A 14,674-nucleotide genomic window follows, 5' to 3' on the forward strand; every position below is an offset into this window, starting at 1 on the left:
TGTCAACACAGACCACCCAGATACAGGTTCAGTCCTTAGTAATCTCACGACTGGATTACTGTAACGCCCTTCTAGCTGGTCTACCTCTATGTACCATCTGACCTCTACAACAAATACAAAACGCAGCAGCACGACTGATCTTCAACCTTCCCAAATTCTCCCACACCACCCCACTGCTACGTCCCCTCCACTGGCTCCCAGTAGCTGCATGCATCAGATTCAAAATACTGATGCTGGACTACAAAGCCAAACATGCTTTGTTCGGCCATCCTAGCTCACCATCCTACCTCAGAGCCCTTATTATACCTCGCACGACCCTCCAATACTGCTCGCCTGGTCTCTCCACCACTGAAGGTACGAGGAAGACACTCATCTAGACTCTTCTCTGTCTTGGCCCCTCTGTGGTGGAATGAACTTCCCCTCGAGGTCAGAACAGCTCAGTCGCTGAGTATTTTAAAATGACATATTTAGATTAACTTGTAACCTTCTTATTGTCTGATTTATGTAAGAAAAACAGAGTGAAATAAAGTGCTTGTGTTCATGGTTTGAGTCCTAGTGAACCAGAACTGATCACTTCATCGATGGCGACATGAAGGCACGATGCAAGTCGCTCTGGATAAAGGGCGTGAATGTAAAAGTAAAAGCATTACGGGGCACACCGGGGGGGCGTCGAAACCAGAAGGAACCGTGCGTGGGAGCCATTCCCGGGTTGACGGTGGCGTTCCGGTAGCTCCCGCTTCCGAACCCGTGGAAGTCGGCGCGGCACCTCTTCCCGACACGCCGTCTCCCCTGAATTCCTGGGAAAGGAGGGCCTTGGCGCCCACCCGCGGCAAAACGAACCGACGTTCGCTGCGTAAAACGTGGCTTTGGCACCTCGTCTTTACGCACAGGCGCCGGAGCGGCCAGAGCGCGACGCGCGGAGCACCGGAGGTCACCAGCGACCAAAATGTGCATCTACAGAGGGATTCGAGTCAACTGCATGCTGGCTTTCTTCATCGCCGTCCTGCCTGGAGGAATCTCTGTGGATTATGAAGCGCGCCTTCAAAAAGTTGTAAGTGGTTTTAAGTTGTTTGTACGATGTATATTTAGAATTATATCTAATAGAACATATTGCTAATATAAAGTTACGAAATCCCTTGTGTGAATAATGAATGTGACAGTTTGACTGTAAAGCAATTTCGCCCCGAAATATAGCAACTGTCCACAGTGAAAATGCGTACTTAGATAAAACAGACCTAAATGACGAAAATAATTTGGTAGAAAAATCCTGTTTGTTCACAGCAAGTTCTGGTCGTATAGAAAATAAGCTTGATTTAGGACGCGTTGGAAAGGTTCTGCTTGCTTGTGTATTCCAGGCATCTCAGGATATGTGGTAATGTATTGACACAGGGACATGTGATCCCCTGACTGGCCCTGACTGGGTCCCTGAACACAGGCCGGGCATTTAGTGTGCCCTGCCTCTATTTCTTGAATGCCTGTAATTCAGCCTTTTAATGCAACATAAACACATGCCCCATTTCTTTATTGCATTTAGTAACTAGCATTGTTTATGAGTAATATATATATATATATATACACACACACACACACACACACACACACACACACACACAGTACAGGCCAAAAGTTTGGACACACCTTCTCATTCAATGTGTTTCTTTATTTTCATGACCATTTACGTTGGTAGATTCTCACTGAAGGCATCAAAACTATGAATGAACACATGTGGAGTTATGTACTTAACAAAAAAGGTGAAATAACTGAAAACATGTTTTATATTCTAGTTTCTTTGCTCTGATTACTGCTTTGCACAAGCATTCTCTCGATGAGGTCGTCACCTGAAATGCTTTTCCAACAGTCTTGAAGGAGTTCCCAGAGGTGTTGTTGGCCCACTTGTTGGCCCCTTTGCCTTCACTCTGCGGTCCAGCTCACCCCAAACCATCTTGATTGGGTTCAGGTCCGGTGACTGTGGAGGCCAGGTCCCCACTTTTTGTTAAGTACATAACTCCACATGTGTTCATTCATAGTTTTGCTTTCAGTGAGAATCTACCAACGTAAATGGTCATGCAAATAAAGAAAACACATTGAATGAGAAGGTGCGTCCAAACTTTTGGCCTGTACTGTGTGTGTGTGTGTGTGTGTGTGTGTAATATACTCATAATCAATGCTAGTTACTAAATGCAATAAAGAAATGGGGCATGTGTTTGTGTTGCATTAAAAGGCTTTTTCCTTTTTTTTTGTCATGCCTGTGCATATTATTTCTAGTATATTTGTATTGTTAATATAGAAAATTACATTCATTCGTGCAGCGCAACATTAATTGCCTAAACTTGTACTGCTTTGTAGACCTCTCTAACAAGGTCTTTCATTTAGCAGAGACTTAAAAGGCAAAGTGCACCTGCTAAACCAGCGGTAAGTTTTCTCTGTTCCACTGGTCTTTTCTTCTTCTTCTACTCCTCCTCCTCCATCAGTCATATGCAGTAGGTTGACTGAATCCACTGAATCTAAGCATTCTTGGAAACCTGTTCTTGGATGGGAGGCGATCAGAGTAGGCAGTTCTCTGGTGTCTTTTGTGAATCCAAAACCAAATCCCCTTCATCGCTCTATCGGCAATTCTTATGTAAAGTACTTTTTTTATGTAAACTCACGCGTTTGCACCCAATGCCAGTGGGATTTCTTTTGTGCTTCCAAGTACAGGTTCTTATTAATCAACTGACTGAGGAATGGAGGAACAAGGGTCTTCAGGAAGAGGATGAGAAGCCCTGATGCTCTGTATTTGGTGGCCTAGTAAATCAAATTGCATTTCCTGATTTTTCCATTAAATTAGCTGACATTTATTATCATTATACATATGAAACTATTTGTGGCAGTTCAGCTGAACCTTAGTGATGCTAGGACAATTTATGTCCACCTTTCCCCTCCATGAATTGTAATTTCCACACTTTGTCACTTTTAAGAGGAAAAGTGGAGACCCAGATATGTATTTCAGGGTGCTGCAGGGCATTGTTTAAATTTCAGTCCCCTTTCCTCATCTCTGGAAGTCGGTATACTGTAAACTGCTTCTGTGCTGGCGGTGAGCCCTTCAGGACTGCACTGAAGGTGCAGATGCACCGGGGATCATATAGCTATGCATTTACATATACATTTACATTTACAGCATTTATCAGACGCCCTTACAATCAGTAGTTACAGGGACAGGCTCCCTGGAGCAACTTAGGGTTAAGTGTCTTGCTCTTGCTGCCTGCTTAAGGCATCCACTGAATGTTTCTGGCACTGTGGACCTTTGTATTTTAGGTTTATAATACTCATGCAGCTGTCATCCAAAGGGAAGTGCAGTAAGCACGCCTAATGATGGGAAGCATTCTGGGATGCAAGTGGCTTTATTAATATTATTAAATATTGTGACTTGTTATGTAATGGAGAGCAACAGCGAAAAAGAGAGGTAAGATCATCTGAAGTTCTTGCACTCTGCAGTTGCATCACCAGAATATTAAAGAAGAAGATAAAGAAGGTGATTGTCATTGTAATACACAGCAAGCACAGCACACAGTGCACACAACGAAATGTGTCCACTGCTTTTAACCATCACCCTTTGTGAGCAGTGGGGTCAGTGGCACCGTAGTACCACCTTGGCGGTTCGTTATTTGAACCTGCGAACTTGCGATTACGGGTCCACTTGCTTAACTGCTAAGCCACCACTGCGATTTAAATATTATTTGTGCAATGATCTTTTTGTACTTTGTGTAACATGTTTCATGGCCGCCACCTGGATGCTGATGCGGGTGTGGGCGGCGTTTATTATAAACATCCGGTGGCCATCTTAGCTCCGCGCCCTCCAATCATTGTGGTTTGTGTCACAATGACTGATACTTCCTTTGATTCTTTTGGATTTGCCCTTGCCTGTTCCTTGTTTTGACCCTGATGTTCTTGACCTACCCAATGACTACACCTCAGCCCAGCCCTTGGATTCCTTTCAACGTACGCCAAAGACGCCCCTTTCGCCAGCCAATGTTCAGGAGCTTCTCCTCTACCTCTCAGCATGTCTGCTAAACTGCCCCTGGTCCATCCTGTGACAACATCAGTTGTTGCACGATGGTAATATGATCAAGGGTGTTAGTAGCCTAAAGGGTAAAAAATTAGCCTATGAACCAGAAGGCCTCAAGGTCACAAGTTCAAACCCAACTTACCACCATGGTACCCATAATCAAGACACTTAACCCCAAGTGTCTCCTGGGGGACGGTCCCTCTAACAATTTATTGTGAGTTGCTCTGGATAAGGGAAAATATGGAACACCAATATGAAATATGAAAATATGAAATGCTTGTGTGCATTCAGCAACAGCTTGAACCTTGTGTGTGTTATGTGTGTTTTGGGTTCCTAGCTGAAGGTAACAGACTACCATGTTCAGTGCATGGTGGTGTCTCGCTACGCTCACACCACAGTCCAGAGCAGTGTGTGGAACCAGCTGCCCATCACCAAGGAGGCGGCATTTGAGGTGGATCTGCCTTCGTCTGCATTTATCTCCAACTTCAGCATGTAAGGGTGCTGTTTCATTATCACTCTCTTTGTTTTTGTATTTGCGTATGAATGAAATGGCACAGACACAAAATAATTAATTTATGAGCAAAAATAGGAGCTCTGGGAAATAGCTTCACTTTAATATATTTCCATCTACATTTTACATCATTTTATTTAGGTGAGTCTCTCTCTGAAATTGAATGACTTAAATATAGTATGTGTGTGTGTGTGTGCTGGTTATTTACATGATGCAAATGGAAACAAAGAAATAAAAGAACAGAACAACACGGCAAATGGCTAAAATACTCAAATTTACAGTAACCTGAAAATATAAACATCCAAAAATTCCAAAAACAGTGGCACCCACTTACAGTTGCCCTGTTTAATCTGTCTGTCACTCATGGTGATTTTTAATTGCAGTAATGAATCATTCGCTTGGAAAAGTACACTCTGGATTAAAAAAGAAAAACATTTGTTCAAATTGTCAAATCGGCAAATTACATAATGAATCTGATCACAGTGGTGGTAGTAGCTGAGTGGGTAACACACTCGCCTGTGAACCAGAAGAGCCAGGTTCAAAATCCCACTTACTACCATTGTGTCCCTGAGCAAGAAACTTAACCCTAAGTGTCTCCAGGGGGGGGGACTTCCTTATCTTATTCTCCTATAGTTGTAATAGAAAATGGTGAGTTGTATGTGCAAAATCTTTTTTTTGTTATAAACCTATTATATGTTATAAATGTGAAAAAATAACTCAAGTCCTTCACATGGAGACACACACAAAGACATCCCCGGTAAAGAGAACCCCTACCAGGACTTTTGAGGAAACAGCACTAGGTAAATGAAGTCAGCACAACTACGTGGGCTTGACGTTGAGAGAAATAAAAAATGCATCACACCAGGTTGCCTTAAATTTGTACGTTTTCCCAACTTTTTTTTTTTTTTTACAGTGTATGTATTTTAGTTAGGGTTAGTATGTATGTTCGCCTGTGCCAGAGCGCCATTTGTTGCTTGAGGTGCAGCGGGAGATGAATGGCAAGCTTTGAAACCATGGCTCTGAAAGTTCACAGGGAAGGGGACCCCTTTTCTGAGACACCCAGTTTACCCGGGCATGGGGCCAATACACACATTCGCACACCATTATACACATGGCCATACATAATGGCGTGCTTGCAGTTATACGCGGTGTGTATACACACATATGCCTGTGTGTTCATGCCTGTGTTCACACACATGGAGCATCTGGTGACGCTCTGGCTGTACAAGAGGAAAATGCTTGTGGCCCCAGCGTGTGGTTCCTGTGACTGAAGTCTCTGTTTTTGGACTAATCCGCCCCCCCACGCACACACTTTCCCTCGTTTTTCTTCCAAACTCCAAATGCCCCCACTCCTCTTCCTCCATCACAGATCCCGTTTTCAGAGCCTGGGTTTATTTTGGTTCGGTGGATGTTGATTTTTATTGAAATATGTTTGCTTGAACGGACGTAACCTTATTTTAGCTCAACAGCTATTGACCTTTCGCCAGTGAGAATATGGGAAGTGTGTGGCAGCGGATTTTTACTGGAGAGATGCATCTGTGTGACTGCGTTTGTGCACCTCTGTGCAAGAGGGGATTATTAGTAATCTTTTTTTCTGGTGACTGTTTACTAAAGGGTGTGAGTTTTTACCTTCTTTCCACTTCCTCATGTTTCAGTGAATTTCATTTCTATAATTTTCTTGATTGGACAGTTAATAGCATGCATATTGACAACTTGTATAGTTTCTACTACAATATTAAATCAATATAACACAGTTGGAAATCTTGTGATTTATTACAGAATTGTAATTTATAGTAATTTCATTGTGAGTTATGGCATTTATGAATTTGACTTGAAACCCATCCTGATTTTCTCTATGTTTGAAGCATCTCCAACGGGAAGGACTATGTCGGCCATGTAAAGGAGCGGATGGCAGCTAGGAAGATTTATGATGCTGCGAAGAAGCAAGGAAAAACTGCAGGACTCGTCGCCACCAAGTCAGTTCAAGAAGATTTAGATTCACAAGGGCAAATTATGTATATAATGTATAATTACTTTGGCCTGTTTAAACATTTGGTCACATTTACATTTAACCGACAAAGTCACATTTTCCCAAGCTGGCTAATTTTGACATTTCTGGTAGTTTTCATATATTTTATATTATTTCAATTGAGCCAGTTTCATGCCTAAGCTATCACAGATGGTGTGTATTCACATCAGGGAACGTGAGATAGAGAAGTTCCGCGTGGCTGTGAGCGTTCCTCCTGGGTCGCACGTGTCCTTCAGCCTGACCTATGAGGAGTTGCTGTCACGGAAACTGGGTCGCTATGAGCTGACCTTGGGTTTGCAGCCGGGCCAGCCAGTGCAGAACCTGTCTGTGGACGTGAGAATCACTGAGCAGAGTGGCCTCAGATTTGTTAAAGCACTTCCCCTCCGGACCAGCAGACTTCTGTCCAACACTGAAGGTACCTGACACACACTGTGCTGTAACAAGGGGCATTACATATTGGCTCAATTAACGAAACGTTTTTTTTTTTATGGAATATACTTCTGAAAAAAACTAAATGCTTACTTGGAAAGATAGACAATCCAATTGTATGATGTTCTCTTGATGGAGGACCACGAGATGGAATGTTTTCATTGCAATTCTACCTCAATGATGAATGTGTGATGTTGAAATCTGTGTGGAAGGAAAGTTGGAATGAAAGCACAATGTGTTTTGCAATGTTTGGGCTTGTCTTGTACTTGCAGTTCTTACATCCATTCCAGCACTCAACATATGAGGCTAATTTATCTGTTGGGAAACCAAAGTGCAACGTCACTCATTCCCTCTGGGCAACTTTTACGTAGTTCTAGGATCCAATGTTCTCTAAAGGGACAAGATATATTGATTTATCTCTTATTCTTCTGTAATACCAGTTCACCGAGATAAATACTAAAACACATGCTTTGTTGTCAGTTTTCAAATCAAAAAGAAATGTGAGAAATGCTAATACGTCTGAAGTAGAGGAGAAGGAGGTCATTGGCTTGTAGATAATAAACCTAGCTTTTTTCAGACCATGTGTGTTAACTGTACAGTAGTTACTGCAGGTCATGATGCATGGTGATGCCATCCCATTAAGTTTCTAATGCTTTTTATTGGATTTTGATCTCTCTCTTCGCCCGTGCAGGAGGGGATGAAGTCCCGCCTTCTACTCAGATTAAGCAGTCCTCCCACTGTGCCCATGTGCACTACAACCCCTCTCTCCAACAGCAGAAAAGCCTTTCGCCAAAAGGCCTGAATGCTGACTTCATCGTTCAGTATGATGTTGAGGTCAGAGACCTCATTGGGGACATCCAGGTCAGAGGACTGTTCATCGATTTTATTCATATAGAGCTATAGATTTTTCTTATTTCATACCGAATGTGTTAGTCATCCTGTAATTTACCACACTGTAACATAGGATGCCTCAATAACAAACAAACAAAAAGTGGGAGTAAAATGCTGTCTCTCCCTCACAGACGCACGATGGATACTTTGTTCATTACTTTGCACCTCGTGATCTTCCTGTTATTCCCAAGGACATCATTTTTGTTCTAGACATCAGTGGGTCCATGATCGGCACCAAAATGAAACAGGTACCGCAACATCGCTGGTCCCATAAGGCCTGCTGATGATAAAATAATGGAACCCTGAACCCTGCTGCGTTACCTTTTTGGATTTAAATGTGTTGTCAACGAAACTCTTGCTGTGTTTTAGACAAAGCAGGCCATGTCCACAATCCTGGGTGATTTACGTGAAGGGGACTTCTTCAACATCATTACGTTCTCACACAGAGTCCAGATATGGAAGAAGGGCCGAACTGTGCAGGCATCACGGCAGAACATTCGAGATGCCAAAGAGTTTATCAGGAAGATCAGTGCTGATGGCTGTAAGTCATATCTAAACATCCACTTGTGACCTTGCTTATTCCTGTATGTTCAGCACCTCTGATTCATCCACTTTCCCGTCCATCACCAGGGACCGACATTAACGCCGCTCTGCTCGCGGCGGCTCAGTTTGTAAATGTTCGTCCTTCCTCTTCCCGCTCCACTCGGTCTCCTCACCGGGTGCCGCTCATCATCTTCCTGACAGACGGCGAGGCCACCATCGGTGTTACTGCCGGCGAAACCATCCTTCGCAACGCGCAGGAGGCCTTGGGATCAGCGTCCCTCTTCGGTCTGGCGTTCGGTGACGACGCCGACTACCCCCTTCTCCGCCGGCTGGCCCTGGAGAACCGTGGCGTGTCTCGCATGGTGTATGAAGATGCCGACGCAGCACTGCAGTTCAAGGGTTTCTATGATGAAGTGGCCAGCCCCCTCCTCTCCGACATCCAGCTGTCCTACTTGGGGCAGCAGGCCTTTGAAATCACACGTTCCTTCTTCCCCAACTACTTCCAAGGTTCAGAGCTGGTGGTGGTGGGACAGCTGAAGCCTGCAGCAAAACAGCTGAAGGTAGCTCTCACTGCAAATGACTCCAAACAAAAGCTAAAGTTTGAGAAGGAGGTTGCAATCCCTAAAGAAGAGGGGGGAAACGGTCCCGCGGGGTGCTCCCTTAGGTGCGCTGGGGTCATGGAAGGTGCTGGCAGTTTTGTGCACCGACTCTGGGCCTATTTCACCATCAAGGAGCTGCTCCTGGCCAAACTAAACAGTTCCGACCCACTCATCCAGAGGCTACTTGTCGAGAAGGCCACCAACCTTTCTCTGAAATACAACTTTGTGACACCTGTCACGTCCTTGGTTGTGGTCAAACCAGATGTGGATGACACCCCTAAACCAACTTCACCAGCGTATACCCCCACAACCACACAGACAGCTGGAAAACACAACCCCGGATTGGCTCTGAAAACGGCAGCCCCTCCAGCCAATAAGAAGCGGTCATCAGCGCCTATACGTAGCAGTAAGCCCCCCCTGACAAAAGCCCCCCAGCCCCCTATAGGCCTGCACACAACTAGTCGCTCTTCCAACACCTTCCCATCTGGAAAAGCCCCTACAAATCCAGCAGGTGAGAAATTGCCAAAAAAGCCCTCAACTCCTTCAAATGCCACTGCCAAAGGGCTGATGGTCGCCCTTGATACCCAGCCAAACAGCACTCCGCCCGGCCCCTCGAAAAGCGATTCTGCGGCCAACCTAGTGAGGACCATTGCCACCACCATCGCTGCGAAAACCTCGACCCAGACAGCTTCTACCTCGGTTCAGACCACGTCACCGCCTGCCTCTACCGGAACTGCCAAACGGACACCTTCCCATGACCATGACAATAACACAGTATTCAGTCTGGAACCACCGACCATCCTTCCGCCGCCGACCATCCTTCCCTCCAATCTCCCCTCATCCTCCCCCTCACCTGTAGACACTGATCTTGAGTCTAACCTAGACATCGGCACTCTGATGGCTGCTACGTTTGCACCCATGCCAGGTTTCACGGATGCCCCAAAGCTTTGGGAAGCAGTTGGACTCCTCGGTAAGTAGAACAATAATCTCACACAGATGCGGGGTATGGCATCTCAAATCATGAGAGTGAAGTTAAAGCGAAATGATTGTCATTGCGAAACACTGCAACACACAACAAAATGTGCCGTCTGCATTTAATCCATAAGTTGGTGAGAATCATCACAAATCCTGCACTGACACCAATTGCAGGCTCACTCTACACTGGAAGGGGGTGCCTCTCTGTATCACTCCTTCCCAAGGTTTCTTCCTTTCTTTTTTTCTCTCCCCTATAGTTTTTTTGTGGGGAGTTTGTGTGGGGGGGTGTCAACTGTAGGGCCTGTCAAAGCCCATTGAGATGTACTGTATGTGATTATGGGCTATATAAGAAATAAATGTTGTTGTTGTTGTTGTTGTTGAAGTGGGCAGCCATCACATGTGCCCATGGAGCAGCGTGTGGGGACGGTACCTTGCTCAGTGGCATTCAATTAAATGCTAGGAACTTCTGGAAACGTATTTATTTATTTGATAGAGAAGTTTCCGACCTGGAAATGAGGTGCTGCTGACTGTGCACCGTGACGGGACTGCGGTAATGCAGTGCTGCTCTGTAGAGATCATTTATCCATCACTGCTGTGAAATGTCGACCTGAAGGCCAGAGCCATTTCAGGGCGGCTTTAATCTGCTCCTGGCTGTTGGATTATTTCTGCAGAGTCATGCCATCTCAAGGCCTGTCTAGAATTCACAAACCACCCCTTTTAGTGTCGATGTGTGGAGTTAGTGCCTGAAGTCGCCTAGTAATGTGTCTTGCACGGGTAGTAATAGACGCATTGCATGACTGCACTTCAGCCATAGACTGCAATTAACATGGCACCACTGGGTTCTGTTGGAAAAAAAGTAAGCAGTTAATTCCCAAGTGTGACCACTAGTGTTGTAGTCACTCGCCTAAACCGAGACCAAGGCATTGCAGAGACCAAAGGGTATCAAGACCAAGATGCTGACGAGACTTGAGGGTACCGAAACCAAGACGTACCAGATGTACCAGGAAGAGGTTCATATTAAGACTCTTATACCAGTGACAGAGGTCTCGGGTAAAGATCCTTTGCTTTGAATTGAAGACAATGGACATTTGGCTCATCTAAAATGTTCACTGACACTCTAAAATATATTTTCTTAAGATACTTAAGATACACAGCTCATGATGGAGAGGAGCTAATCAGGTTTTATTTTCATTTTGGAATGAAAATTATTGCTACTCTTGCACATGGGATTGTAGTCAGTCGGACTCATTTTCTGTGCATATTGAAAGATAACAGGCTCAGCCGACGGAAGGACAACACAGACTGGTCGTGTTATTGACTTCAACCAGGAACAATTACAAGGTCTGGGGAAATGCATGGTTATGGATAGATGTTCCCAAAGTGCAGAGAGAAGAAGAAGTTAGAATCATATTAGCCGAGTTGGATTCTGAGGCATTCTGAGCATACAGGTGTAAACAGGAACTTCACATGAAAACTTCTCAAAGGAACCTATTTACATTTGGCCCATTGATTCATTATACAAAATTTTTGCTGTGTGTATTAAAGGGTGTATTGACGGCTTCTCCTGAAAAATTATTTGTCTGAATTCCTACAAAACAAGCAGTGACCCAAAAGTTATTGTGGTACAGAACAACTTGTGTGCGCAGGATTGTTTCTTGCATTTCATGGCACTTAAATGGCTCTATAGTTAGCTAGCTGCTTGCAAAAAACAAAATGATCTCCCCTTGAACAGACGACTGTACTATGCGTGCATACACGACATTCTTTGTCAGATTTCCTCATAGTTTAACGACTAGAAACGCAGAGCTCGTCAACAATCGATGGTTGCATCGATTGGTCTGACTGGTTGCATTTGAATATAGGCGTGTACTGTTCTGTGAGGATGCTTGTCTTGTTTTCTCTTTTTTCCCAAATCCCATTGAGACCGCTATGTCCAAGGCCAAGACAAGACCAAGACCAAATAGCGTCGAGACCAAGACAAATCCAAGACCACAAAAAAAGAGGTCTCGGTGTAGTTCTGTGTAGTGTGTAGTTCTCGAGACCACAAGACCGGACTTGAGAACTACAACACTAGTGACCACACCTTCTTAGGAGAAACAAATTGCATATATCAAGCAATAAATTAATCACTAAACTATGAAAAATTTAAATTGAAAATCACAGGTCAGCCAGCAGGGGCGTTAGATCTGTTCACTTTTTAGACTGAATGTTAATGGATTTTTTTTTTGTCCACCAGATGTCTCTACTGCCATCCAGGTACAAAGTGAGGGTAAATATTCTCGACTTACATATTTTTATAATTTATACTTTCTTACATTCTGATTAAAATTGTATTGTTTCATTATTTTGTGGAAAGTTTGTGCAAACTATACATGATACATATTTTTTTCTTGGTCACAGCAGATATTGACCTGATCAAAGGTAAACATAAAGAAATTATCTCAGTTAATTTATGTTTTTGGGATTATCTTTATACTGTACAGCGGGATGTTTCTTTCTTTTCCCTAGTTTCAGATTACGATGCTACCTATGATTATGATATGGACTATGAAAACAACCAAGACGTCAGTTATGGATCCTGTAAGTGCAGTAACAAAAATATTATTAAATTCCTATTAACTGCAATGGGTGCACACATTATGAGTTTTGTACATTGTATTCACTGCCAGCATTAGCACAAGCCCCTATATGCAAGGCACTCTTTAAACAGTGGTTTATTTTTTAGGGGATAATAATGGCGCCTTAGGTATGTATACATTTATGAACATAATTAAATCAAATATCAGGGTTAACAGTGTAATCACAAAAACTCTGTGTAAATACTTGCAGTGGAATTTGTTTCACGTGTGCAAATCTTAATGTTATGCATTTTCTGTAAAACCGGTCTACACTCCCCCAGACAGCCCCACCAGACTCGGCTCCATTCGCATATTTGCCTCTTCAGGTAAGACAAACACACATCGTGCTAGAGGGTCACATGACCAGCAGAGTCCATTGAAATCACACCTGGCATGAGGGGGGTCACTCATTCATACATTGTTCTGTCCCAGTGGATGGAGATCCTCATTTTGTGATCCGGCTTCCTAAAAAGGATCAGAGGCTCTGCTTCACTGTTGATGGAGAAGCGAATGATGTGCTGCGACTCGTGGAGGATACAGAGAGAGGTAATGCTTTAAAAGCATTTCACTGCATATCATACCATGTATGACTATGTATGTGACAAATAAAATTTGAATTTCAAATTCTTAATATCATATGTCCCATGGGGCAGTGGTGACATAGTGGTTAAGGAAGCGGCCCCGTAATCAGAAGGTTGCCGGGTTGGTGCCACCTGAGCCGCCAAGGTGCCACTAAGGTGCCACTGTGCACAGCACTGTCCCCACACACTGCTTCCCAGGCACCTGTCATGGCTGCCCACTGCTCACCATGGGTGATGGTTTAAAAGGAGAGGACACATTTCATTGTGTACTGTTTTCCAGTTTTTTTCAACGGCAATCTGTGAATATAGAGACTATTCTATTTTTATATTTAATTCTTAATATATAACATCATAGAGGTGATGTTAGTTAATACTTTTGGAGTAAAATATAACTAGCTCTTATATGACGGTCGCAAAGCTCAAATGTATCAATTCTTAATTAGCTGAACGATAACGTCCCTGAAACCTTCAGATATTATGGTGACAACATGAAGAGGAAAAAATACCACAAAACAGACTTAAACAAAAATGTATATATATATTTTTGGTCAGGCATTACAGTGGACGGTCATCTGATGCTGGCCCCTTCAAAGCAGGACATGCCAGATCGTACACGTACCTACTTTGACCAGATCACCATTACCGTGGCTAGGAACGGGGCTGTGGGTGTCACAATCACGCTGACTTTGGACTCTGTGGTGATTGACGGAGAGGAAACGGTGGCACTCTCAACCAGCCATTCGGCGGCCGTGACAAAACCCGGGGTCCAGGTTGTCATCAACAGCCACCAGGGCTGCTGGATCAGACTTAAGAAGGATGTGATCTTCCTGGTTCTCTTTCATCGCTATGACCACCAGAGCTACCTTCAGATGGCTCACCTGGGCTTCTACATTGCTGAGGGAAAAGGTCTCTCTCCTCACTCACAGGGCCTGCTAGGTATTTCCTTTCATTGTTACTGAACAGTTGCTCTTCCTTCTAAAATGTCTAATATTAATTATGTTGACCTTTGACATTTCACAGGTCAGTTCCAACATGCAAATTTGGAGGTTGTACAGCTACAAGATCCTCATGCTGCCAACTTCCACCACGGCCAGCTCAGGCCAGGGGCATCTCTGGCTCTGGGCGTACTTAAGCACAAAGATGTCCTCATCCCAGTATCCCTCCAGGAGAAACATCTGAAGGACACACTAGGGAAGAAACACATGGACCAGTGCTGGGTGGTGCCAAAAGTGGAAGTTGAGAAACTTCTGGGCCTGTCGTACCTCAGCTATGTGGTTGACCACATTTAGAAGAAGAAAACAAGGCTTGCTTGGTGTCACAGTAAATGAGGCCATGAAGTGCCAAAAAAGGGACACTGGGACATTACCGTGCTGAAGGTGGTTGCTTTATATGGCACAGTGATTATGGACCTTAAAGGAGGAAAAAAAGACAGTTGTGTGTTGTGGAAACTCTT

General features: G+C 44.0%; 1 protein-coding gene across 7 annotated transcripts; it reads left to right on the forward strand.

Annotated features, from left to right (window-relative positions):
• Positions 1–674: 674 nt before the first annotated feature.
• On the forward strand, positions 675–14,657 carry LOC114798746 (inter-alpha-trypsin inhibitor heavy chain H6-like). Of its 7 annotated transcripts, none has more exons than XM_028994666.1 (17): positions 675–1,051; positions 2,374–2,412; positions 4,383–4,537; positions 6,422–6,532; positions 6,756–7,000; positions 7,706–7,875; positions 8,037–8,153; positions 8,275–8,446; positions 8,536–10,017; positions 12,259–12,291; positions 12,423–12,443; positions 12,531–12,602; positions 12,748–12,768; positions 12,922–12,966; positions 13,073–13,186; positions 13,774–14,157; positions 14,242–14,657. In XM_028994666.1, the coding sequence occupies exons 1-17, from the start codon at positions 947–949 to the stop codon at positions 14,508–14,510; spliced, it is 3,555 nt and encodes a 1,184-aa protein (XP_028850499.1). In that variant the 5' UTR covers positions 675–946; the 3' UTR covers positions 14,511–14,657. The 7 variants fall into 7 exon arrangements, with proteins under 7 accessions (XP_028850499.1, XP_028850500.1, XP_028850501.1 ...); XM_028994667.1 differs by having other exon boundaries at positions 12,426–12,443; XM_028994668.1 differs by having other exon boundaries at positions 2,377–2,412.
• Positions 14,658–14,674: the final 17 nt, after the last annotated feature.

Source organism: Denticeps clupeoides, chromosome 10 (assembly GCF_900700375.1).
Source record: "Denticeps clupeoides chromosome 10, fDenClu1.1, whole genome shotgun sequence".
NCBI classification, from domain to species: Eukaryota; Metazoa; Chordata; class Actinopteri; order Clupeiformes; family Denticipitidae; genus Denticeps; species Denticeps clupeoides.